The 25,672-nt window shown below is 47.7% G+C and overlaps 1 protein-coding gene across 1 annotated transcript; it reads left to right on the top strand.

Moving 5' to 3' along the window:
- Window positions 1-12,131: 12,131 nt before the first annotated feature.
- DACT1 (dishevelled binding antagonist of beta catenin 1) lies at window positions 12,132-24,798 on the top strand. Its single transcript, XM_075532392.1, has 4 exons — window positions 12,132-12,677; window positions 14,975-15,107; window positions 16,387-16,542; window positions 21,907-24,798. The coding sequence occupies exons 1-4, from the start codon at window positions 12,333-12,335 to the stop codon at window positions 23,673-23,675; spliced, it is 2,403 nt and encodes an 800-aa protein (XP_075388507.1). The 5' UTR covers window positions 12,132-12,332; the 3' UTR covers window positions 23,676-24,798.
- Window positions 24,799-25,672: the final 874 nt, after the last annotated feature.

Genomic DNA, 25,672 nt, shown 5'->3' with positions numbered 1-25,672 from the left:
ACTTGAGCCCTTGGTATCAGCTCCTCTTTTTTCCCTCCCTCCCCACCCGCCCCCTCACGAACCCTTGATAATTTATAAATTATTATTATTTTGTCAACTCTTACACTGTGTGATGTTTCCTTTCACCCACTTTTCTGTTGTCTGTCTCCCAGGGAGGGGTTATATGTAGATCTTTGTAATCCGTTCCCATTTTCTACCCCACCTTCCCCTCCTGGTATCTCTACTCTCATTATTGGTCCTGAGGGGTTTATCTGTCTTGGATTCCCTGTGTTTCCAGTTCCTACCTGGACCAGTGTACATCATCTGGTCTAGCCAGATTTGTAAGGTAGAATCGGCATCATGATAGTGGGTCGGGGGAGGAAACATTTCTAGAGCAAAGTTTTATGTTTCATTGTTGCTACGTCGCACCCTGATTGGCTCGTCTCCTCCCCGCGACCCTTCTGTAAGGGATGTCCAGTTGCCTCCAGATGGGCTTTTGGTTTCCATTCTGCACTCACCCTCATTTACAATGATATGATTTTTTTGTTCTTTGATGCCTGATACCTGATCCCATCAACACCTTGTGTATCACACAGGCTGGTGTGCTTCTTCCACATGGGCTTTGTTCCTTCTTAGCTAGATGGCTGCTTGTTTATCTTCAAACCTTTAAGACCCCAGACACTATATTGAATGGTCTAATTTTCTAGGTAAATTGGTCAGCTGGTTTTTTTTCCCCTCATCACACTTCTTAGCATCACACATGACTTTGAACGCTAAGCATTCATCCAGTGCTGTCATTCACCCGAAAGATGTCACCTGTCAGGAGCTCACCGTCAAAGTCAGTGAGGTAGGCAGACCCATGAGAGAAGGTCTTTGGCACATAAGAACAGTCAGAGAAGGTCTTTGGCACATAAGAACAGTCAGAACCATCAGACCAGCCACTGGGGTCTTGATCTGAGATGCTGGGAGAGCCACCTCGCTGCTCTCTATTTCATGGTCTCTTGTCTTCTGACATCATGGTATACCATGAGGATTGTGCGGAAGTTCTTTGTGTCCTTCGGGTTAAAGATGTGTTGTACGAAGCCATCAGAAAGATTTTACCTGACACAAACTAAAATGAGAAATAGATGCCTGGTGTGTACCTGTTTTGTATTTGTTGGTTTCTCATTGATCAAATGCTCATTCTAAATGGCACCTGATTATAAGCTTTCATAAACCTGGACTAGGACCATGAACTCATGGAGGACCATTGTACCCTCTCCTTTAATTTTTTTCTTCTGACTGTGTTAGACTGGGTTGACTAGAGAAACAAATCCAAAGACACTGAAATATGTGTGAAAGAACTTTATATAAAAGAGCAATTGTATATTGGGAAGACATCCCAGCCCATTCAAGATCCAGCCCATTCAAGATCAAGTCCATATATCGGATATTAGTCATATGTCCAAGATTAGTCCATAAATACCTCTTTAGATTCACACAGCACCTGCAATGATGCTGATGCAGGAAGACCATAGGCCGGTGGGTGCTAAGTCCTGTGGATCCAATGGTAGTGGATACATCTCTAGGGGTTTGACTGCCATCAGTGTGGCTCCATGTGTCTTGGCAACAGGAAGGTGAAGCAGAGTGTGCACATCCCACCTCCAGAGAGGAAGAGAGGAAGTCCCAGAATTCCCACCAGGCTGTGACCTGATTGACAGGCTAGACACTATCCCTTCAATTCTTATTTATCAAGTTGACATGAAATTGTGTTAACTACCACACCCTTTAATTCTTTTATTTATTTAAAGAGAGAACATTCATTACATCTAAATGGGACAAGGACAAGATAACGTTAGAGACATATCATCAGGATGGGGGAGATCATTGCCCAAGGTCATAATGGGGCCCAAGCATTTACAGAGATATTAAAACGAAACAAAACTCACTGCTATCAAGTCAATTCTGACTCATAGCAGCCCTATAGGACAGGGTAGAATTGCCCCTGTGGGTTTCCAAGACTGTAACTCTTCATAAAAGTAGAAAGCCACATCTCTCTCCCTCAGAGCAACTCAGTGGATCTGAACTGCTGACCTTCTGGTTAGCAGCCCAACATGTAATGCACTGTGCCACCTGGGCTCCTTTCCTGAGGTACAGAGCTTCAAAATGACATGGAGGTCAAAGAAAATTGTCCTCCAAACATGGTTGGTAGCAGATCAAGATATCCTAGTTACTGGTGGAACTCCCGAAGTGGGAATGGGGGGGGTCATGATTTGGGCAGGTACATCATGTTAGACACAGGAGCCTACAATATTGGTCTGGGGACTTCCCAGAGGTCGTCGGGGCTTCATTCATGTTCATCCCATCAAGACGGTGGTCTCTATCAAGGACACATCTAGGTAAGCCCCTAAGGAAGATGGTCCCTCTCTGACTGTTGGGGGGATGGTTGGGTATCTTCTTTACTTTTGTCTTTTGAAGATTTCCATAATAAAAGGCAAGATAGAGGGTCTGCTTAGCTTCATTCGCCTCAATAATAACTTATTTATGAATAACTTATTATAATAACTTATAAATATAACTTATTGATTATGACCCATGAAGGAGAAGAAAGAAGGGCATCAGCATTTGTCCAGCATCTGCCACACCCCAGGCGTCACCTGCCCCATTGGCTTTAGCTCTGTGAATGAAGTGGGAGCTCCATTCACAAACAGAGCAACTGAGGCCCAGAGAGAGTCAATGACTTCCCCAAGGAGTTGACGCCCACCCAAACGCACATTCTTTCCCACTCTGCATCCTGTTCTGTTAGTCCACAGCTTTATGAGGGCAGCAGCTCAGCTTTCCACCGCCCCCCCACACCCACCCCACTTCAAAAATTGTGTCTCTGCATGGGGGGGGGGGGAACCTCTGGGGGTGCTTTTTAAATTCTCTCAGATCCACTTAAAGTTAAAAACCAAATAAAGTGTTCTAAAAGCAGCTGGTCATGAATGTTTTATAAAACCCTGCCAGCAATAGGACGACTGACGACAGGATTTTCCCTACAGCCTGTGGTCCCATTCTTGACTTCCGTGGGAGTGTATGCCATGGCCCGATGAGTCCCATGGCTGTAATCTATGTAACACTGATTTTATAACCTTCCCTATTAGGTGAGGTCTCAGCCCCATTCTACAGAGGAGAAAAACACGGCTGCAGGCGGTTGATGTGAGTAAATTAGTGTATCTTGAACACTGTGGAATGGTGGAGTGCACTGTGCTTCATGTCAAATCCTACGAGCTTGTATGTCGTAGTAGAATCAAATTCTTTCTCCTACGAAAACAGCTTCTATTCAAGCCAAAGGTTTGTTGTTTTCGCCTTGGTTTGTTTCTAGGCCAAGTGGAATCTGACTCGTAGATGTTTGAGCTGGTGAGTGGGCTCTAGCTCATAGCGAGCGACCCTATGCCCAGCAAGCCTGCTTGGTCCACAGCAGGACTCCCACGGGATTTCCAAGGCTGTCCATCTTTATGGAAGCACACTGCCACCTCTTTCTCCCATGACGCTACTGGTGGGTTCAGACCACTGACCTTGTAGCCTTCTGGTGAGCAGCTGAGCTCGTCACAATGGTGCCACTTGAGCGCCTTAAAGCCCAGCTCTGTTGCTCTTGTCCTTAGGTGCCATTGCGCCAGTTCCAACTCATAGCCACCAGACGCACAACAGAAGGAGTCATTGCCAAGGGCAGGTGAACCGAGCTCCTTCAGAGGGTCTGAGGAAGGCCGGAAGGAAGAACAGCATATGACAAACCTGGTGTGGCATCTTTACCATCAGGCAAAACTCCCTAGCCTCTGACCCCAGTCTGCTGGGACCAACTTAACAGAAGCAAAACAGAATTGTCCCATCTGTTGTCAAAGCCATCCTCAGTGACTTCAAAGACCCCCTCTCAGCAGGGAGAGAACCCAGGGTGCCTTCCTATCAGCCCTTCCAGGTCTCTGGGGGCTGGAGCCACTGACAGTCATCCCAGCTGACTTCTCTTTGAATGGGAGGCTGTTCACAAGCCCCGCACACCCTTCCCTCAGCCCAAACACAAGCAAGGGCCAATTTCTGTTTGAAGTGCATGTGCTACTCTTCACACTAACTGCTGTGGAGGTGCAAGGGGATTAGAAGGAGCAGGCTCCCCATGGGGCAAGGTGGCCTAAGCCGCAGACAGGGGGGTGTGCCTTCAGAGCCCCTTAAGGGGCGATAATGGCTTTCTCGGGGAACTCTAGGCTCCAAGGGGTCTTAATTAAAGTGGCTTTGGTGGTCTTCAAGAGAAGCTCAGGCCAGTAACTCAAGTGTGGAAGATTGTTAGGTTTCAGCCTCCTGGTTCGTGAGAGCAAAAGAAGTGAGAGAACTGAGCCAATTGTTTAGGCCCCACAGCCTAGCGTGGCCTCCATGTCCTCATCCCTTAGCTAGTGCAGACGCGCTCCATCGGGAAGCCAGACTGCAGATTGCTCCTGGTGCCAAGGTTGGAGGGGTGCTGCCTCTTTCTCCTTTGGGGATTAATTCTGAGAAAAACTAATCACTAGATCTGGAGCTACAGAATAGTTATCTTAACTTTTATCCACATATGTATTATTAAAAGATCATTTCATTGGAAGCTCTTACAGCTCGTATGGCAATCCATACATCAATTGTATCAAGCATATTTGTGCATATGTTGCCATCATTGTTTTCTAAACATTTACTTTCTATTTGAACCCTTGGTATCAGCTCCTCTTTTTTTCCCCCACCCTCCCCCAATCCCACCCTCATGATCCCTTGGTCAATGATAAATTATTATTTTCATATCTTACAACTGACTGCATATCCACATATTTTATAAATCAACATCCAATGGATATTTAGATGAAAATATTGGATGCTTATCCCATAGAACAGTTGGGACAGTTTTTTAGAAATTCCAAATATAGCTTTAAAAGACTAAGTTAAAAACAAAACTCAATTCAGAACGATGAAGAGTAAAATAAACGTGGGAGTCTGTCAGAATGTGTGTGGATGCACGATTTCATTGAAGTCTGGCACTTGGGATACAGTGATTCAATAGATTGGCTTTTAAGATGTTATTTTGCACATTGTGGTAGTGGGTTCACAATTTGAATATATTTAGTCAGTGGCTGATTCCTTCTTAGATCGTGGAGATAAGGATTATGTCCGATTTGTTTACCATTGTATCCTTAGTCCCTAGCATAGCTCATGAATTAAATGCTCAATAACTTTCCACTGCAGGACAAAACATAGAATGATGATGGATCTATAGACTCTTATCCTATAAGAATCCCTACCTGATTTTTCTCTCATGAAAGAAATTTGGATTTCAAATGGTGACTTTGTCATTTTAAGAAATCATCAATGCTCCTTGACAAAGGAACACAGAAAACCATGTCCCCTGCGTTATAGCATCCGTGGGGCAGTGATTTATTTTCCAGTCCAAGAGATTGAGAATTTTAACCAATTAGGTTAGGGGCATGGTCTTACTAAAGTGGAATAGGTGCAATACCACTTAATGTGATTGTTTGAGAGGCCTCTTGGCTCTGAAACACTTAGAAAACTTGCCTGCGATGCTAAAGGAGCCTAGACCCTTCTATGATGTTAATACAAAGGTTTGAAGGCCTGGACATTTGCACACTCTGTTCATTGCCCAGGCATCTGTACAGATGCCTAAGGATGGTGGTGGCATCAAGGGTTAAGACTCTAGAGGCCTTGGAAGCCACAATGCCTGGCATAAGGATGCCCAGGACGTCACCACCAAACTGCGTGGAACTACCTTCTGCCGCTTCAACTTGAAACTGCTGACCCAAAGTCTTGAATCACTGTGAGCAAGGACCACTCTCCCCAAGGACCAGGATGCATTTGTTGGGTTCTAGTCAGTGGGAGTGGAAGGGCTGGTGTCACAGCCTTTGGAACAAGCCCACCCTTGTCAAATGTTTGCTAATTGCTCAGCCATTCCCTTATTCCCCTCTGCCCTCAAAAAAAAAAAAGAAAAAAAAAGGTGTTCAGGACCCTGCTGGTGCCCAGTTTTGCTCCTGACGTCCCTTTTTCTTGATGTCTTGTCTCAATGTGTTCTTTCTTTCCCCTCTGTGCTCACTGAAGGCCGATTGAGGACGGCAAGCTCTAATTAGTTTATACATGGTTTAATTCACTGTGGCTCTTTTGGCATTAGACTCAAATGGGCTTTGATGTCTGGCTGGAGCTTTGATCCGAGACCCTCTTGAATGGTGGTCATCACCCCAACTCAAAGGATGGCCCTTTTCCCAATTCGGAGACAGCTTTCCCCCCAGTTACATCACTGTGTTTACTTGACCATAAAAGTTGCAAGGCATCATTCCGTTGCTCTGGTCCACGGCAAAGTGTGCCATTGTGGCCCCTGGCTTTGCTGGCCTGCAATAGAATGTTCCCCGCTAGAGGCGTTTGTACGAGCATGCGCAGACATTGGCATGGGCGCCACTGGCAGTTGTTCTACGGGCAAAGCATCGATCGGTGTGATCTAAGGGACCCGTCCTAGCCCTGCCCAGGCAGAACCTAGGCGTCTTTAATCTATCCACTCAAGTTTCTTATGTCCATAACTTGACTTGAACTTCTGGATCCTTCAGGGAGCAGATCCAGCCAAGCTTTAGGACCACATTTTCTAAGTGTCACGAGCAGGTTTTCTGAGAAGACAAGGAGGTCTGCCAGGGAGCAGAAGAAGGGACTCAGGCTGAACACTCCCAGAAAGAAGGTAATGAAGTAGTTTTCGAAGCAGAAGAGCATCCGCACTTGCTTTAAAAGGAGCAGAAAAATCAACAAGAGCAGGGGAAGGGAGCCCTGCAGACAATAGAAGGGAGCACTGGCTAATGACTGTCAACTGCCTCCTGAGTCCCCGCCACCAATCCAAAGACCGGAAGAGGACAGCCAAGCCGGGGACAGCCAAGCCGGGGAACGGAGAAACACCTGACCGCTGAATGAAGACGGGAATAGGGGCGACCCATGCTGGAAAACAATTAGAGCATTGAGCTCCGGGCTCCTAACTTCGTTCGACAGCCCCGGTTTGTTTTAACTGGCACGTGAATTGGCACATTATTTATTGATGTGGAATGGATACTTTGGAAAGCATAACCTTGTTCCTATCGGCGACTGCTTTATTGGCGGAACCATCTGAGTACAGGAGTGTTAATATTTAAACTTGCTGGGAACACTTGTTGTTTTTTTAGTGGAGATGTACAAGCTGTATGCTTTGGACTACGGAACCAGGTCCAAGTAGTAGTTGGTTGAGAGAGGGGTGGAGAGGTGGGGACTGGTCTGTCTGCTTTAACAAGTAAAAATATCTTTTGGCTTCCTGGACACCCCCACACCCCGCCCCCAGCTTCCTAAGTATAGTTGTTGATGTGTGACTTAACAGGGACCATGTTAAAAGGCTCTACCCAACCTTGGGGAGTCTTAATTCAGTGCTAGAAAGCAAGAAGCTCGTTTAGGAATTATTAGAATGAAACAATGACATGGATGAATGACATTTGGCAGTCAAGCTATGTCATTATTCTTTTGTGTCTTATTAAAATTAGGGAGGAAAATTGCTCGTGTATTACCTCGTGTCTTTTGGCACATAAGTAGAATTGCTTTTATATGTTCAATGAACAGCTGGCTATAATTTCATTTACAGATCCACGATATAATCTTGTTCATTATAATCAAAGTTGTATCTGTAGATAGTTGTATTTTATGCTTCCTAGAAAGCAGCCTTTAAGGAGCACTGGTGACATAGTGGCTACATGTTGGGCTAGTGACCCCAAGGTCAGAAGTTCAAAACTACCACCTGCTCTGGAGGAAAGGCTTTCTACTTCCTTAAAGAGTTAAAGACTAGGAATGGGGTTTGGACTCACATTAAAATCCTAGCTCCAATTTCAGAATAATTAGTTCTTACATCATGACTCTGCTTGGTACTCGCCCTCAGGAAGGGAACACAGGAGATATGGCTGCTATAGCAAACCGTGGTGAAGAAATTAAATGGCACCCAGGTATCAGATAAAATAGCCTCTGGGGTACAAACAAGCAGCCATCTGAGTGAGATGTCAACCAAGTCCACATGGAAGAAGCATACCAAGATCAGTCACCAAAGGACTGGAAGTCATATAATTTGAAGTTGAAGGAGGGAATAGTATCAGAGCCTAAATGGTGACAATCTGGTTGGCAGAAGGCGATGGATGGCAGTGCGAGTCAGTATACATTTGTGGGAACTACATTAGGAAATAAACCTCCTGAGAGTTCCCTCTACCCATCACAGAGAGATGGGAGGAACGTGCTTACTAACCAGTGCATTGGAGAGTTGACTATAGAAGATCAGAGGGCTACCACCTGACTTGAATGGCTATAACCTTACCAGTTGATCCCCCCCTCTGATGTATATTGGACCTGATCTGGTTTTCAACATTTTCTGGGTTCTTTTTCTGTTCATATTGGGGTTTATCTAGGATGATGTCATTGGGGACCACCCTCCTGAGCTCGTGTGATATGTTTTTCTATTTTTCAGTATATTAAACCCAATATTAATGAACCTATAGGAACACAAGTAGAATAAGGGTTGGGGGGACCATATGGGGAGGGGGACCGTACAGTGGGTAGGGGTGGGTAAAAGAGAGCTGATGTTATCAAAGAGTCCAGGAAGGAAAAGAATTGAAGTGGATTGTGGCAGCAATTGCACAATACTGCTTGATGTGATTGAACCGTGGAATGATCTATATATTAACTCCCAGTAAAAAATAAATTTAAGAAATTTAAAAAGCGTTACAGTCTTGGAAACCCACAAGGGCAGTGCTAGTCTGCTTTACTGCGTCACCAAGAGGGAGAATTGACTTGAGGATGGTGAGGTAGTTAGTTTATTGTGCCAACCTGGCTGATAAACACATGTGGGGGTAATTGAAGGGCAGAGGGATAAATGGCTTAGCGAGCCTTGTCTTTTTAGTTCTCGGGTCTCTTGTTTTCTGCTTGAACCAGGGTGCAGCTCCCTTAGTGGTTCCTAGCTTCAGCTTGCAAGGCTGACTTCCTACAAGACTTCCCCGAGAAGAAGCCACATCGGCCTACCTCGATGCAGCCCTGGGTGCTGGAGCAGCCCTGTGGAGACCCCTGCCAGCGCTGAGATGCTTACACATTCACTGATGTGGCTTTCCTCCTGTAGTCGGCATCATAGTGTGTGATGGAGGAGGACTTTGTAGATTGGTGTTGGACATATGGTTAATGGGTTAATATTGGACTTGTGCAGCACTGGGTTGGGATGTTTTCTTGATGTGCACTTAACCTTTATCTAAAATTCTCTTATACATGAGTTTCTGTTTGTTTCTCTTAAGTACCCAGACTAACACAGATGGTGAGTTTTTGTTTTTGAGAAGGCAGTCTCTTAAGTTTGCGCTTCCTCTCCAATCCTTGCTGACTCCTGTGAGGGAATGTGAAACACAAGCCAGCCTCTTCTGGAAACCTGGACTTTATACCCCGGAGCAAGCACCCTCCTTGTCCCCTCTGTGCCTCTGAGTTCCTTTGTGCTGGTGGTGGAAGGGACAGCACTGGGGAGGAGAATGGTAAGTGGCAAGGGGCTATTGTTTTTTTGGGGTGGTGGTGGGGGTGGGATATAAATGTTGGCTTAGGACCTTGGGCAGCACAAAATGACTTGTGCTCAACTACTAACCCCAAAGTTGTTCAAAGTCATCCAATGGTGCTATGCAAGAATGGCCTGGTAATTTGCTCCCCTAAAGATTTAAACAAAGAAAACCCTATGACATAGTTCCATGTGAACACATGGTGTCTCCATCAACTTCGTGGCAAAGGGTTTGGGCTTTAAATGTTGGATTAATTCTATCTGCAATAGCGATGAAGTGGACACTCCTAAGTTCAGCTAAATGGTATGTTAATGAAAAATCAAGTACACACACCCTATCCTTCATTGAGTTTTTCTAGGAATCATCAGTTGAAGGGTGACTACTGGCACCGCCCTTGAGTTGATTCTGACTCATCGAGACCCCACAAGACAGAGTAGAATGGTCGCTGTGGGTTTCCAAGGTTGGGAATATTGATAGGAGTAGACAGTCTCATCTTTCTCTCTAGGGGAAGCTGGTGGTTTCAAACTGTGGACCTTGTGGTTAGGAGCCCAAATGAGTCGCTGACGGAACCGCCACAGCCCTTCACTGGGATAGAAAGGCACATTCAATCAGTTCCTGGCTTCAGCCCTGCACCTGAGTTTCCAAGGCTGTGAAACTTCATGGGGAGTAGAAAGTCTCATCTTTCTCCTGCAGAGCAGCTTGTGGTTTCAAACTGCTGACCTTGTGGTTAGCAGCCAGCTCATAACCCACTATGCCGCCAGGGCTCCTTGTTTTTAATCACGTAGTTGCACATTTAGACACTGATACGTGCGTGCGTGCGCACACCCCCAGATAATTAACTGTGCACGTAACATGTGGTAAATGCAGGATCAGATGTTCGTGCAGCAACTGGAGTTCAGAGGGGGCCCCATGCAGCTAATGAACTGACCTTGGAAGGAACTTTAGACCACACACAGAGAGGGAGAAAAATACCAGTAAACAAATGGCCTTCCAGCGCTCTCGCTCCCTCATAGCAACTGCAAATGTGTCAGAGTAGAACTTTGTTCCAGTTTTTGATGACTGCTTTTCTGGAAGGAGATCACCAGGCCTTTCAAGAAGGCTCTCGGTAGACTCACTTTCCACCTGTGGCTCAGCAGTGCAGCACATTGACTGTGTGCACAACCTCAGGCCTCCAGGTAGGGCGCGAAGTCCCGGGAGGGCTGCAGCCGTTTGGGAAAGGTACCAGAGTCTGAAACAAGGACACGCTTTCACACGCAATGGTTGAAGCTCGGCAGATTGGGCCGGGGTAGAGTCCATTTCTGAGGCTTGTAGGTGCACTGCTTTTTTATGTAGACCATTTTCCATCAACAGAGGAGCCTATGAGTCAGTGATTAAAGCCCTCAGCTGTTAACACCAGCGGTTGACACCCACTTGCCCCTTCCCAAGGAAAGCTGTGTCTGCTCTGTAAAGATGACAGCCTTGAGGACATTATAAGGCAGTTCTACTTCATCCTATGAGGTTGCGATGACTCAGTTCAATGACAGGGAGTGTGCTTTTTGGTTTCCAGAGAGAAGCCAAAGACTCCAAACCCCATTGAAATCCCCCGTTCAGTGTCCTAAGCAGCGACGACCATACCACAAATGATACTTCAGTGGAAAATTTTTATAGTTATGCCTTTTTGGAAAAGATAAATGTTGTATATAGTTTTTACCATAGGGTAGGTTCTGCTAGTTGTAAACTCCATTTTACTGATGGGGAAACTGAGGCACAGGGGTGAATTAAGTTACCTGCCCAACTGGTCATGGGTGGAACTTGGATTCCAATTCAGGTGGTCTGTTTGCAGAATCAGAGCTCTAACTGGGAGTGCAGACTAAGCAACAAGAAAAACAGACCAATAAAACTACACACACACACACACACACACACACACACACCACGAGCACTCAAAAGACTTGATTCAATGCATCGCTTGCTGTAGAGCGACATCCTCTCACCTAGTTTTAAATGTCTCCCAGTTAGGCTTCTGCCTCAAGCAGTTACACAAATTACAACCACGAACAGTAGAACCACGAGCTTATCCAGTGTCGTCAGAACCGCACTGCACTGCGCTGCACTGCTGGCTCCTGCCTTGGAGAACTCCTTCTTCCGCAAGGGGAAAGCAGCCGAACTGGGTCTGAGGCATGGAGAGCACAGTGGACGGGAGGGGAAAGGGTTAAGAGTGTGTGCTGAAACTTGGTGCAGTTTCAGAAAGTTCTCTGGGGAGGCCGACTGCCTGCCTGCCCCTTCTCGGACCCTGCGGGCCAGTCCGCCGGTAACAGGATGCTGGGGCTCGGGCGCTCGCTCCGGCTTTGTGCGATGGAGAAGAGCCAATAAGGAGCGACTGGAAACTCGGGTGCAGGAAACCCGAAAAGGGGGCGAGGAGGCCCGCGGGCAGGAGGGGGAGGGGGCAGAAGGGGGAGGAGGGAGGGCCGGCCGGGGAGGCGGGCGCGCCTGACAGCAGCGCGGAGAGGCGGCGCGGAGAGGCGGCGCGGGCGCGGGCGCGGGCGCGGCGCGGGCGGGGTGTGCCAGGCCGCCGCGCGTGACGTAGCGCCGAGCGGGGCGTTATCAGCCGCGGGGCCGCGGGCGAGGGGGCGCGCGGCCACAGTGGACGGTGCCGCCCGGGGCGGGACGGCTGCAGGCGGCGGCGGCGCGCGCGGCTCCGGAGCGCTTCTGGTCGCCGCCCTCTCCGCTGGCCCCGCCGCGGGGCGGCGTGTGCCCGCGGCCGCAGCCCTAGTCTCCGGGGTCTTTCGCCCGCGCGGCGCGGCTGCAGGCGCACGGTTGGGGACCATGAAGCCGAGCCCGGCCGCGATGGTGAGGGAGCTGGAGCCTCCGGCGCCCGCCCGGGGCGAGCCGCGCGCGGCGGAGCTGGAGGGGCGCTGGCGGGAGAAGGGCGAGGCGGACACGGAGCGGCAGCGCACCCGCGAGCGGCAGGAGGCCACGCTGGCCGGGCTGGCGGAGCTGGAGTACCTGCGCCAGCGCCAGGAGTTGCTGGTCCGCGGCGCCCTGCGCGGCGCCGAGGGCGCGGGGGTCGGGGCGCCGCGCGCCGGGGAGCTGCCGGCCGAGGCGGCGCAGCGCAGCCGCCTGGAGGAGAAGTTCTTGGAGGAGAACATTTTGCTGCTGCGGAAACAGTTGGTAGGTCGTGTCCGCGGGTGGGGCAGGGCGGTCCCCGCGGCGGGGCTGGGGGTCCGGGCAAGTGACGCGGGTGGGCGCGAGGCTGCCTGCGGCTGAGGCCATTCCCGCAGGGGACCGCCGGGGACCCCTCCCCGCGCCTCCCGGGCCCGGGTGGCTCCCGGAGTTGCCCGTTGCGCGTGGGCTGCTCACGCCCACGCGTGTCCGCCGCGCCCCCGCTTTTGTGTCTGAGCAGGTGAGGAGTCGGCCACCCCGCGCCGATGGCGGGGCGAGGGTGACCCGCTGCCCTCCCGCCCTGCTGCCTTGGGGATTTCTTGGAGGCGCCTCTTGGTAGCCTTCGATTCCCCTCTAGTTAGGCGACTACCTGCCTCGTGCCCGCAGGTTCTGGCCAACCGTCACTTGAAATGCCATTTCGTTTGAGGTCACCTTAAGCTTCAACTCCTCCCGCCGAGAGGGGACAAAAGCCCAGGAGGGGGCTTTGCGGCGGGGCTCCCGGTGTGGCGCCGAGTTTTGGAGCGCCTGCAGGCAGGCGTGCCCCTCGCAGGGCTCTGCCCGCCGTGCCAGCTTGCGCACTGGCGGGGGCTTCGTTTGATGGGAGCCCTTTGTAGCCCGGAGGCCGGCTCGGCGCGAGCGCTGGGAATTGGCGTGGGGGCAGTGCCCCCTCCGCCTGGGTGTTCCCCGGGATTGGTGGGGGAGGCGGCGGCGGAGCAAACCTCTCTGGGAGCATTTATCTTATTGGATTTCTGTCAGCGTCTCCGTGGTCCTCTGCCGTCTTCATTAACGGGGCAGAAAAAGAACTTTGGAGTCTAATGTATTGATGAACAGCTTTTGACCCCGCCTTGGAATAATGGCGGCAGCTTTGTTCCAGTGACCTTAAAATGTAGTTTTGAAAAATAGCCCTCCCACCCCCTCCCCCACGTAAAGAAACACCCTCGCTTACCCATGTGGTGCTTCTGGAGACGGGGCACATGCTTGAGAATGGCCCTCATACAAGGAAGGGGTGACCTGGACCGTGGTCTGTGATGGCTTTTTGTGTGTGTGTGTGCAATATATGTATGCATTTTCCCAGAGAAGTTCTTTCTTTTTTGAGCATCAGAGTGCTTTTATTTGTTTGGTTCATTTTTCTGAAGAAATTCATTGTAGCAGATGAGCATATGGTTTCTGTCCCCAGCCCTTGCTGTCAAGGGCACAGACAAGAGTGGTAGATAATTCATCTGCATCTGTTTGGTGATAATACCTCTGCCACTGTTGTGGCATTTTCGTGAGTTCTCTTTGGTAGTGGACCAGGTTTATGGGTAGCATCCATTTGAGACGGTCTCTGGACATGTCTGGCCCTTGGCATTTTATGCATTGTCTTGGGCAATAGCACCTTTCTCTCGCTCCCAACTCTGGGATTGAGAGTGGCACGCTCCTTTTGTCTGTTCAAGGGGAGCAAAGTGGTGTGTCAAGAGAATTCCAGGCCAGCTAGTATTTGTGACACTAGTTTCGTTTGTAGACTCGGCATCTGTGATGTGAACCAGATGCCTTTTACGTTCTTTGGCTGCTCCAGCTATAGGAAGCACTAGGTGGCGGTGTGAGTTAGTACAACAGATCTGTCACCTTTGGAAACCCGAACTGAGTTCAAATCTTGATGGGCCTTCCCTGGAGGGTTTTGGATTCTGCCAGCTCCCATTAGACTTGGCACTGGCTATTAGTACTAGCTTCTAACTTTCAAAGGCCCCAAGACCGATTAAACCTCACAAAGCATCTAATAGAAAACAAACTGCAGTCCGAAACATTTGGCCAGAAAAAATCTCACCTAAGTAAGATTAGAGTGTATTGTCGGAAACCTGTTACTTGGCCTTCAATTTGAAGAGTGGACTGTGAGGTATTGTTTTTTAAAAACTGGCTGGACACCAGAGAATTAACACAATCTCAATGGGCATGTCTTGTCCCGGCCTATAAAAAATAACTGCAGAAGGAGGCTTACAAAAAGTTCATGGAAAAATGCCATTATCACTCCTCTCCCCACCCCATTTTCCCAATTCCATTTTTTCCACAGAGTTTTTGAAGAACCCTTGTATGTTTTATTTGAAACGTTAAAAAAATGAGGAGACTTTATATCATGACAAGATGTGAGAAAGTAGAATTAAAAATAAGACCTATTTTTAAAGGTGTCTTAAAAAACTCAACCAGTAACATTTTGGTTTGGGATGATTTAGTGCATTCTTCGGATGAATAATGTAATACACAGAGCAGATGTTTCTGGGTCTTTGTCACCAACGGGTGCCCATTCTCCCTATCTCTTTCTTCCTAATTAGAATTGTTTGAGGAGAAGAGATGCTGGTTTGTTAAACCAGTTGCAAGAACTTGACAAGCAGATAAGTGACCTGAGACTGGATGTGGAAAAGACAGCTGAAGAGCACCTGGAGACAGACAGCCGGCCTAGCTCAGGTGAGATTTCAAGCACTAGGACTGAGAAGTCTGCACTCATTGTCTTCTGCCCCCCCCCCACACCCTACCCCCTTCACATTCCCAGACCTGCAAATGGCAAAGGAGTCTACCAGCCAGTGCTCAGAGGGAATAAAAAAAGCAATCCGCCATTCACTTGCAAGGGAGGGAAACAAAGCCAGACTAGAATACTTTTAATAATGAGATTGACCTGATTTTTATTTTTAAAAAGTCAAGCACAAGAAATTAAATTCAGGTTTACTCAAGCAGTATTTTACTCTTTAAGGAGAGGTGGGCGTATGGTAGGAAATCGACCATTGACTAATCCCACCTTGAGTGACTCCTGCCTCACATTTACTAGGTGGTCTCTGATCTGGGGGGAGGGGCATTCATTTGCAAAAATCTTTAGGGGTAGGGTTCCTCCCCCCCTCCCGCCTTTAATAAATAGAAGTTTCTAATGGGACAGGGTACATAAATAATGGTTATTGATTTAGCATTAAAAAGTTTGGCCCTTCACCTATTTGTAACTATGAGACCTCTTGAAACTGAAATGAGAAGTCAAGGTGCACACAGGCTTTTTCATTAAATCACTAGTTAATGGGTTTGTTATTGACCTCCCCTTTCAAGCCGGAAAAGACACATTGACAATGTTGCGGAGTAGTTAAGCAGTTCCTGGGGTGGGGTGGGGTGTATAATAATTTTTGAGTCAGGTTTTTACTATATTAATTTGGGGCTTCCTGGTCCCAGAAATCCCAAAGAAATGTCTATTTTCAATTTTATTTCACAGTTTACAAATAAAAGCTTTTATTCAGATTTTGGGAAGGTTGGTACTCCTTTGAAACTTGAGAAAGCCAGAACTGGGTTAGAAAATTAGTCACACTTCCACTTCCTGAGACCACTTCAAAAGTGGTCTCCCCCCTCCCCTTTGAAAACCATTTGGTTCCTTAAGTAGATTTGTTTTCTCTTAAAATTGTTCCTTCTGAAATGTTCATGATAAAGTTGAGGTTTGACAGATCTTAGTCCCCTCCCTTGCACATCTGTAAAGGTAGGGGCAGGGAGCAAGGTCAAGTTGGGAGAGAGTAACTTTAAAGCCTAGCGATGAGCTCTTTGCCTTTTCACAGGGTGATTTGAAATCAAACTGCAAAAGCAGGACACTCATTCACTGCCCCACGGTTGCCTCCCTCAAAAATACCTTTCCTACATGGCTGTTCCCTTTCAAAGTAGGAATGTGTAACATCGCTTGGAGTGATCTTAATTTCAAATCGTGTTTTTTTTTTTGTAGGTTTTTATGAGCTGAGTGATGGGGCTTCAGGGTCCCTTTCCAATTCCTCTAACTCGGTCTTCAGTGAGTGTTTATCCAGTTGTCATTCCAGTACCTGTTTTTGCAGCCCCTTGGAAGCAACCTTGACAACCTCAGATGGTTGCCCTAAATCTGCAGGTAAGGATGTTTATAATTGATAGGAATTTAAATGGGCAGGGGTCAAGGGCCTAAGAGGATCTCAAGCCCCAACCCCCTTCACTAATGGAAAGACAGGGGTTCAGGGAAGTTCATCCATTGGCTGCATTTAGTGCTGTAGTTGCATTTACAATCCATGTAACCAGTGGTTTGGGGGAGCTATTTGGCTTTATGTTCTGACAGTAGCAATGGGGCTTATCCCAAGAAATCTTGTCCCCAAATGCTAGGTCTTAAGCTTTGTTTCTGAGTCTTTGCTGTTAATTTGACTGGTTGCCATTTTCTTTGGAAAACCAGTTTGGATCTGTTTTCTTCTTCCTGTGTCACTTAAAACTGAAGCTCACTAGTAAAATTAAACATGTCTGTCAGCTTCCTAAGGTTTTTTTTTGAACTTCAGGGCACAGCCCCCATTTTCCTGAATACCCTGTGATAGAGGGCTTGCTCTCTTTTTGAGCCGGGTGGGGGGTGGCGTTGCACTAGGCTCACATACTACTGTTCGCTTTCTAGGCTAACCTTGCAGTGAGCTCGAGAGAATCCCACTGTTGTTGGTCCTGGGAGGGTGTATGTATCTCCACTGTATGTCACACACTGTACTGAATGCATTGTTTACCTCCTGTGATGCCTCACATCAATTCTGCAAGATGTAGGTGTTATTAGATCCCTTTCATGTGTAAGAAAAAGGAGGTTCAGCCAGGTTGGGGAACTTATTTAAGGTTTTATGTCTAGGGAGCAGCAGAAGTAGGGTCCACATTTAGGCCTAATTGTCAGTTCCATGGTTTCCCAGTGTTAAGGGACTTCAGAAATCATGCACAGCCTCCTTTGCAAGCGTAAGCAGCACAGCAGCTGATGAACTTTATTCGAGGCAGGGAGTCCCTGTCTACTGGATGGCAGATTTGGTGCGGAAACTCAGGATTCCTTCCTTAGCCTTGTTTTGTCGTGACTCCTGGGAAGAGCAGGGATTAGAGGAGCTGTAGATCCTGCACTGGTCACCAAATCCATAACTTGTCAGCATTCTTTACTTGGCTGAAGTGTTGAGTCCAGGCCACACAGACTTATTGTAGAGCAGCTGAGTGTTGCTAATTGGCTGGTGTCTTTGTACAGTAGGTGTTGTCAGCATCCATCACTTGGGGAAGCACAGGTGTGGGTATCTAGAGTGTCTGCGCCTCACGTTCAGTGGATAATTGCTCCCTTTTGCTCTGCAGATCTGGCTTCAGAAGGAAACTTTAAAGCCAGTAAGCTTGTTTGGTACAGCCCTTGCAGACAGACCCTCACTCTACTAAGTACCAGTAAAGCTTGAGGGAAATGCCACATCCTCACATAATTGAGCTAGTTGGTCTAGATCTCAGAGGTTGGGATGCCTGTTTTGTTCCATCACTCTAAAATAGGGAAAAGACACCAATGTGAAAGTATAGATAATTGGGGCTTTTAAAAAATACCTTTATTGGGGCTCTCACATCTCGTATCACAGTCCATACATTCCTCCAAGGTGTCAAGCACATTTGCACTTACACCGCAATCATCATTTTCAAAGCATTCTCTTTCCCACTTGAGCCCGATATCACCTCCCTGTTTCTTCCCCTTCCCTCTCCCACATAACCTCCCTCATGAATCTTGGTAAGTTATAGATGATTTTTCCATATCTTACATTGTCCTCCGTTGCCCCTCACCCACTTTTCCATTATTCGTCACAATTGGGGTTTTTTATGTAAAGAAAAGAATGCTTAGGGTAGTAGGTAAAGGGATTGGTGAGGATGTTTGCTAGTTAGAAGGGCATTCTCAGACCAAGCTATTTTGGGGGGGATGGGGAGGAGGGTGTGAGCCATGACAAACTGAACCAAACTCATTGCCATCCAAATCAATTCTGATGCATAGTGACCCTATAGGACAGAGTGGGTTTTTAAGACTGTCAATCTTTCTTTGTAAATGAATCAATCATCTCAGAGTCTAGACATCCAAGGATTCCTTATTATAATTGAAGTTCATGACATTATCCATTTAAATGACATCCTTAACTTTGCAGAAGAAATGAAGAACTTGATGCTTTTAGGATAAAGGGTGTATTTTGAGATAAACCACAGGCTATGAGAGTAACAAATGGGTATCTATACTGTTTTTTTCAAATGGTCTTGTTATTTTTTTAAAAAACATTTTATTGGGGGCTCATACAACTCTTATCACAATCCATACATATACATACATCAATTGTATAAAGCACATCTGCACATTCCCTGCCCCAATCATTCTCAAAGCATTTGCTCTCCACTTAAGCCCTTTGCATCAGGTCCTCTTTTTTTTTCCCCCTCCCTCCCCGCTCCCCCTCCCTCATGTGCCCTTGGTAATTTATACATTGTTATATTGTCATATCTTGCCCTATCCGGAGTCTCCCTTCCCCCCCTTCTCTGCTGTCCATCTCCCAGGGAGGAGGTCACATGTGGATCCTTGTAATCAGTTCCCCCTTTCCAACCCACTCACCTTCCACTCTCCCAGCATCGCCCCTCACACCCTTGGTCCTGAAGGTATCATCCACCCTGGATTCCCTGTGCCTCCAGCCCCCATATGTACCAGTGTACAGCCTCTGCCCTATCCAGCCCTGCAAGGTAGAATTCGGATCATGGTAGTTGGGGGGAGGAAGCATCCAGGATCTGGGGGAAAGCTGTGTTCTTCATCGGTACTACCCCCGCACCCTGACTGACCTATCTCCTCCTAAACACCCCCTCTATGAGGGGATCTCCAGTGGTCGACACTTGGGCCTTGGGTCTCCACTCTGCACTTCCCCCTTCATTCAATAATGGTCTTATTATTTTATTACTTTAAAAGAATGTCTGTTTTAATTGTGATTTTTAAAATATTCACCAGGGTAAGATCTCAAAATTACCCTAACAAATCTTGATTTATTATTTGGCATTTTTGCTTTTGAGATATAGAAAATGGATCTATTATTACTGCTAGTCAAATCTTATCAAAAATTCCTTTTCCGGGGGAACAGTTGACAAGGTCTACCTGTAACCCCCTCCCTGGAGGAAGGACAGCAGAGAACTGGGTTAGGGCGACGTCAGATGGTGTAAGATGATAAAATAATAATTATTTATAAATTATCAAGGGTTCAGGGGGAGGGGGAGCAGGGATGGAGGGGAAAATGAGAAGCTGATACCAAGGGCTCCATTAGAAAACAGGTGTTTTGGGAATGATGATGGCAACATACATACACATGTGCTGGACACAAATGATGTATGTACGGATTGTGAAAAGAGTTGTATGAGCCCCTAATAAAATGATTTAAAAAATTTCTTTTCCTGTTTAAAAATGTTTTACTTTTTAGCATTGAAATTGAGAATATAAATGATTATTATTTAATTAATTTGGGTTCTATTGAAAGTTGATCAATGAATAAATTGACAGTTAATAATTGGTCATTAAGAATTAGGTTTGTACACAAGTCCAATATCAGTAAAATAAAAAAGAATTAGGTTTGAAAAACATGCAAAATGAGGAGGAAGCCTACACTATGTAGTTTCTTCATAGTATTTTTAAGGGAAACCAGCAATAGAACACTAGGGGAGAGACATTAGAGAGAATCTGACTTTTTTAAAAACCCATTTATTGTTTCAAGTTACTAATGCAGCACATATTTAGTATCAGGAGTTTACAAAGTAGGAAATAAAGAAGAAAGGAACCATCACTTGCTCTCCCCCAAACTGAGATGCTACTATTAGCAGCTTGGTGTGCTTATCTCAAAACTTTGTTTACATACAATCTTTTTTTTTAAACAAAAACATTCTATTGGGGGCTCTTACAGCACTTGCAACAGTCCAGACATCAATTACATCAAGCATATTTGTACATAAGTTGCCATCATCATTTCCAAAGCATTTCCTACTTGAGCCCTTGGTGTAAGCTGCTGTTTTCCCCTCTTCCCCCACACTCCTACACTTCCTGAATCCTTGATCAGTTATATATTGTTAGTATTATTTCATATCTTACACTATTTGTTGTCTCCCTTCACCCACATTTCTGTTATCCATCCCTCCCCCTTTACGGGGGCTGCTATATATCCAACCTTTTGATTAGTTCTCCCTTTCTCCCTTTACCTCCCCCTCCCTCCTCCGACCAACCCCTCTTATCCTTGTATCTTTTAAAAAAATCATTTTATTGGGGGCTCATACAATTCTTATCACAATCCCTATGTGCATTTGTTGCCATCATCATTCTCAAAACATTTGCCTTCTACTTGAGCCCTTAATATTGGTGGCTCCTCATTTCTCCCCTCCCTCCCTGCTACCCACTCCCTCATGAACCCTTCATAATTCATAAATGATTATTATTTTGTCATTTGTTGCACTGTCTGACGTCTGCCCCTGCCCTCTTCTCTGCTGTCTATCCCCCAGGGACGAGGCTATATGTCGATTCTTGTCATCGGTTCCCCACATACACACAATCTTTTTTTTTTTTTTGGGGAGGAGGCATACACACACACACACACACACACACACAGAGAGAGAGAGAGAGAGAGAGAGAGAGAGAGAGAGAGAGAGAGAGAGAGAGAGAGAGAGAGAGAGAAGGAATGTGTGAAAGGGAGGTGGGGAGAGAGATTCACACACACTCTTAATACAAAGTATAATCATCTCCCGCACTGCTGTAGCCTATCATGATTTTCACCATACTTGAAAGGGTTTTCCCATAGTATTCAGTATATTTTGGAAACTTCTTAAATGGTTGAATGTTATTCTTTCAGAGGATATATCTTGTTAAATATTTCTTTGTTAAGCATTTAACATTGAAATGGTTAAGCCTTTAAGTTATTTCTAACTTAAAATGCTTTTACTGTATCAACTGGCATTATGATTCATACCCTTGCATATAAACTCTTGTCCATGTTTAATCATGTAGGTGGAAGTATGAGCATTTTTAATACTCTTGAGTCATGTAGTCAAAGGTTCTTGTATAAAGTTATTGGAGTCTTAAGAGTGCTCAAACAAGTGATATATTTTTATGGCCCCTTATATTCCTTACTGGTCTGCCTAAAGAAATCTCTGAGGAAGAGAAAACTGTTATGTAGCCATAGAAATATAGATCCCACTTCCAACCCAGTAGTATAAACTATGGAAAATGGGTAACATAGCTACTGGAATATTTTTGATTGTTTGGCACGCTCTTCCTACCCTGAATTCATCTTCTTAAAAGTTGGCCAAAGTGATAAGCTGGTCCTCACCAATTCATTTCTTCAGAGTATGCCTTCCAGATCTCATAGGATGGTTGAATATACAGAAGGCCGCTGTGAACACCGGGCCTTGGGAGCAGCCGGCTGTTCGCGTGCCACACCACAATTTAACTCCCTTGATGTCATTGCAGATGTGAATCCCAAGTACCAGTGTGATCTGGTGTCTAAAAATGGCAACGACGTCTATCGGTACCCCAGTCCACTTCACGCCGTGGCCGTGCAGAGCCCGATGTTCCTTCTCTGCCTCACGGGCGGCCCTCTGAGGGAAGAAGAGAGGCTGGGCCACCATGCCAGTGACGTTTGCGTTGGCCCTGAGCTGGACTCCATCAAAACCGATGGCTCCTTACCGCCTCCTAGCAGCCTGTGGCCAGCTGCCCAGCCGGCATCCAGCAAGAAGATGGACGGCTATATCCTGAGCCTGGTCCAGAAGAAAACACACCCTGTAAGGACCAACCAGCCACGAACCAGTGTGAGTGCTGACCCCACGAAAGGGCTCCTGAGGAACGGGAGCGTCTGTGTCCGAGTGACTGCAGTGGCTGGTGGCGTGGCTCAGGGCGGCAGCGCCAACCTGAAGACTTCCAAGCAGGCGTGCTTGCCGCCGGGTGGGATGCCCGCCTTCGACAGCGGGCTCTTCTCCCCACTGAAGCAGTGGCCAAAGGACACGAAAGTGGACCAGCCCGACAGTAAGCGGTTGCCCCCGCCACCGGAGGGCTGCGCGCCAGGGGCTGCCCCTGACCTTCCCAGCAAGCAGCCGTGCAAACCCATCAGAGCAGCCCTGCCAGAGAACGCTCGCGGCCCCGCGGCCGGGGCCGAGGAGTCCCCCAAGGACAGCGGTTCGGTGCCACCTGCCTCTCCCAAGGAGAGCCCCGGGAGAGTCCCCGCGCCGCCGGCCGACTGCAAAGGGGCCCCGGCGCTGCGGAAGGGGCCGCAGAAGAGCGGCCTGCCGGTGGTCGCCTTCGCGGAAGAGAGGCCCGCCCTGGACTTCAAAAGCGAGGGCTCGTCTTCCCAGAGCCTGGAGGAAGGGCCCCCGGTCAGCGCCCAGTTCATCCCGGGGCCGCAGCCCCGCGGCGGCGGCGGCAGGCTCCCCCATCGGGGCCCCCGCGGCGCCGGGCCCCCCAAGCCCCCCACCGCGCGGCACCGCGCGCAGGCCCTGCACGGGGTGGAGCCCAGCCTGCCCACGGTGCGGGAGAAGAGCCGCGCGGCCGGCCGCAAGGGCCGCTTCCCCGAGGAGCTGGATACAAACCGGAGGCTCCGGAAGGCCTCGGCCAAGGCCAGGAGGGGCGGAAGCACGCCGGCGGCGGAGCCAGGCCTTCCCGGCAGGCCCCTGGGCGGCGGCGCCCACCGGGCGGGGGGCCGCGCGCACGACCGCGGACGGGACGCCGTGGTGGCCAAACCTAAGCACAAGCGAACCGACTACCGGCGCTGGAAGTCGTCGGCGGAGGTGTCGTACGAGGAAGCGCTGCGCAGGGCCCGGCGGGGCCGCCGGGAGCCCGGGGCCGCGTACGGCGCGCCCGTCCCGCTGGCGTTCGCCAGCCCCTACGCCTGCGCGGCCAGCGACTCGGAGTACTCGGCCGAGTGCGAGTCGCTCTTCCACTCGACCGTGGTGGACACCAGCGAGGACGAGCGGAGCAACTACACCACCAACTGCTTCGGCGACAGCGAGTCGAGCGCGAGCGCGGGCGAGTTCGCGGGCGAGAGCACCAGCAGCAGCGACTCGGAGGAGAGCGGGGGCCTCCTGTGGGCCCCCTTCGTCCAGACGCTGCCCATCCAGGCGGTCCCCGCCCCGGACCTGCACGGCCACGCGGCCAAGACCTTCGTCAAAATCAAGGCCTCGCACAACCTCAAGAAGAAGATCCTCCGCTTCCGCTCGGGCTCTCTGAAACTGATGACCACCGTGTGAGGGGCGGGCGCGGGGCTGCTTCCTCGCCAGCTCCAGGACGAGAGCCGAGGGGGTGTTCGGGCGCAGAACTCCCACGGGACGCTTTTTAATGTCAAAAACGTTTTTATGAACATTTTCAAAGTTTTTTTTGTTTTTTAACTAAGACAAAACCAAGGTCAGTTGTGCCCCGTCTTCACCTGCCATGTGGAAGGTGCGGAATGTGGTGACGGTGGTGATGGAGTTGGTGGCATCAGCGATGGCTCTGTCTTGCGCTTCGGTTGCGTCCGTCGAGGTACAGGGTTTGCCGGTTTCGTCGGGTTGTGTTGGGATGGGACCTTTTGATCGCGTGGTCAGTTGGATGGGATTTCAGGACTTCACCCGTGTTCCTTGATTCCTTAGAGCAGGGTTTTCCTGTTGGAGGGCGTGGCATAGGTTGTGTGACATACGTACGAGGGGTGGACGTCGTTTTTTATCATTTTATATAATTACGTCCCCTCCCATGTTTCCCTATTCTGTACTTTTCTCGGACCTCTTCTGTGTACCAGACCCCAATCCAGTGACCTGGGTCGCGAAGCTGGTAAGGCTTTAAAAAGATTCACGGAAACTTTTGCCACACCTGGTGCCTAGGCCCTGGGATCCCGTTCTAGGGCCATATACCTACACTTTGGAAGCCTTCTCCCCTTTGCCTAATTTGTAGCAGATCCAACCATTCTCCTTTGGAGGACTTTGAAACAAAATTTTGGCCCTTGGCTACAGAGAAATTCCCTCCTAATGTAGTAACCCTTGGGTGTAACTCCAAGCTCAGAATTGCTTACTGAGCCCTCTGCCACTTAAGCTTTGGCCTGAACATATTAGTGCAATCCAGTCCAGATTGGACCACTGACCCTGACTTTTTGAAGGGCTATTTTTAAGAGTAATTTTTTTGGTATACAGTATTGTGTAAAATTGCTTTTTTTAAAAATACCAATATATGCATGTGTGTGCATGAGTAGTATTTGTTTTGATATTCCTATTGATGTTAAATTCCTGTATGATATAAGCAGTAATTGTTTTTATATATCATTGTGTAAATTTAATATAACACATTATATGCTGTAATAAACAATTTGTTTTACTGCTGTTAAGTTTGTTATTTGAGTATAAAACCAGATGTTTACACCCATACATTTTGTGCTGATTATTAGTGTTATTTGTGAATTTTATATTAGGCCTATTCTGGCATTATAATCCTATTTGCACTAATTAGGGTAAGTTTTAGTAGTAGTCAGAACTGATAGTAAGTAAATGAGGAAAGGCAAGCCACTTTTTAGAAGGGATACTTAAGATAGCTTAAAAATGTTATGGTAAATTTGTTAAATGTCTTCTAAGGAAAATATTTATGAAAAGAATCACCCACCCCCAACATTTTATTCCAAAAAAGTTCCAGCAGAAAAGTTGAAAGGATGGTACAAATAACACACATAAATTAGATTCAACATCTGCTGACATGTTACTATCTTTCACCCTTAGGTTAAACCATATGGCTGCTTTTATAGGTCAGAGTAGAACTACCCCTGTGGGTTTCCGAGAATCTAACTCTTTTCAGAAGTAGACATCCTCATTTTTCTCCTAAGGAGTAGCTGGTGGTTTTGAACTGCTGATCTTGCAGTTAGTGGCACAATGCATATCCCACTTTGCCTCCAGGATGCCTTTTGTAGTTCAAAGATAGCCAGGTATTGACAATACCTCCCACCAGACACACACACTGTTTACCTACAGGCATCATCATGACATTTTGTTCCTAGAACTTTAGCATGCAGTTCCTAAAATGTGAAAACAAACAAAAATAGATATTTTCCTAGTTAACAGTATCACAGTAGAAAAATGAATAGAAATCGATGAGTAAGTATTTCTAAAATTTCTGATTTGTTGTGAGAGTTTTTAGTCTAGAATTGTCTCCTCACTCTTTAAATGATACTGGCTTCATTGGAGAGTTGAGGATGGTTATCTCATAGACCTATCCACTGGATTTGGTTGCT

The sequence above is a fragment of the Tenrec ecaudatus genome, chromosome 14 (genome assembly GCF_050624435.1).
Source record: "Tenrec ecaudatus isolate mTenEca1 chromosome 14, mTenEca1.hap1, whole genome shotgun sequence".
Taxonomy (NCBI): Eukaryota; Metazoa; Chordata; class Mammalia; order Afrosoricida; family Tenrecidae; genus Tenrec; species Tenrec ecaudatus.
This window is presented reverse-complemented; position numbering and strand designations above follow the sequence as displayed.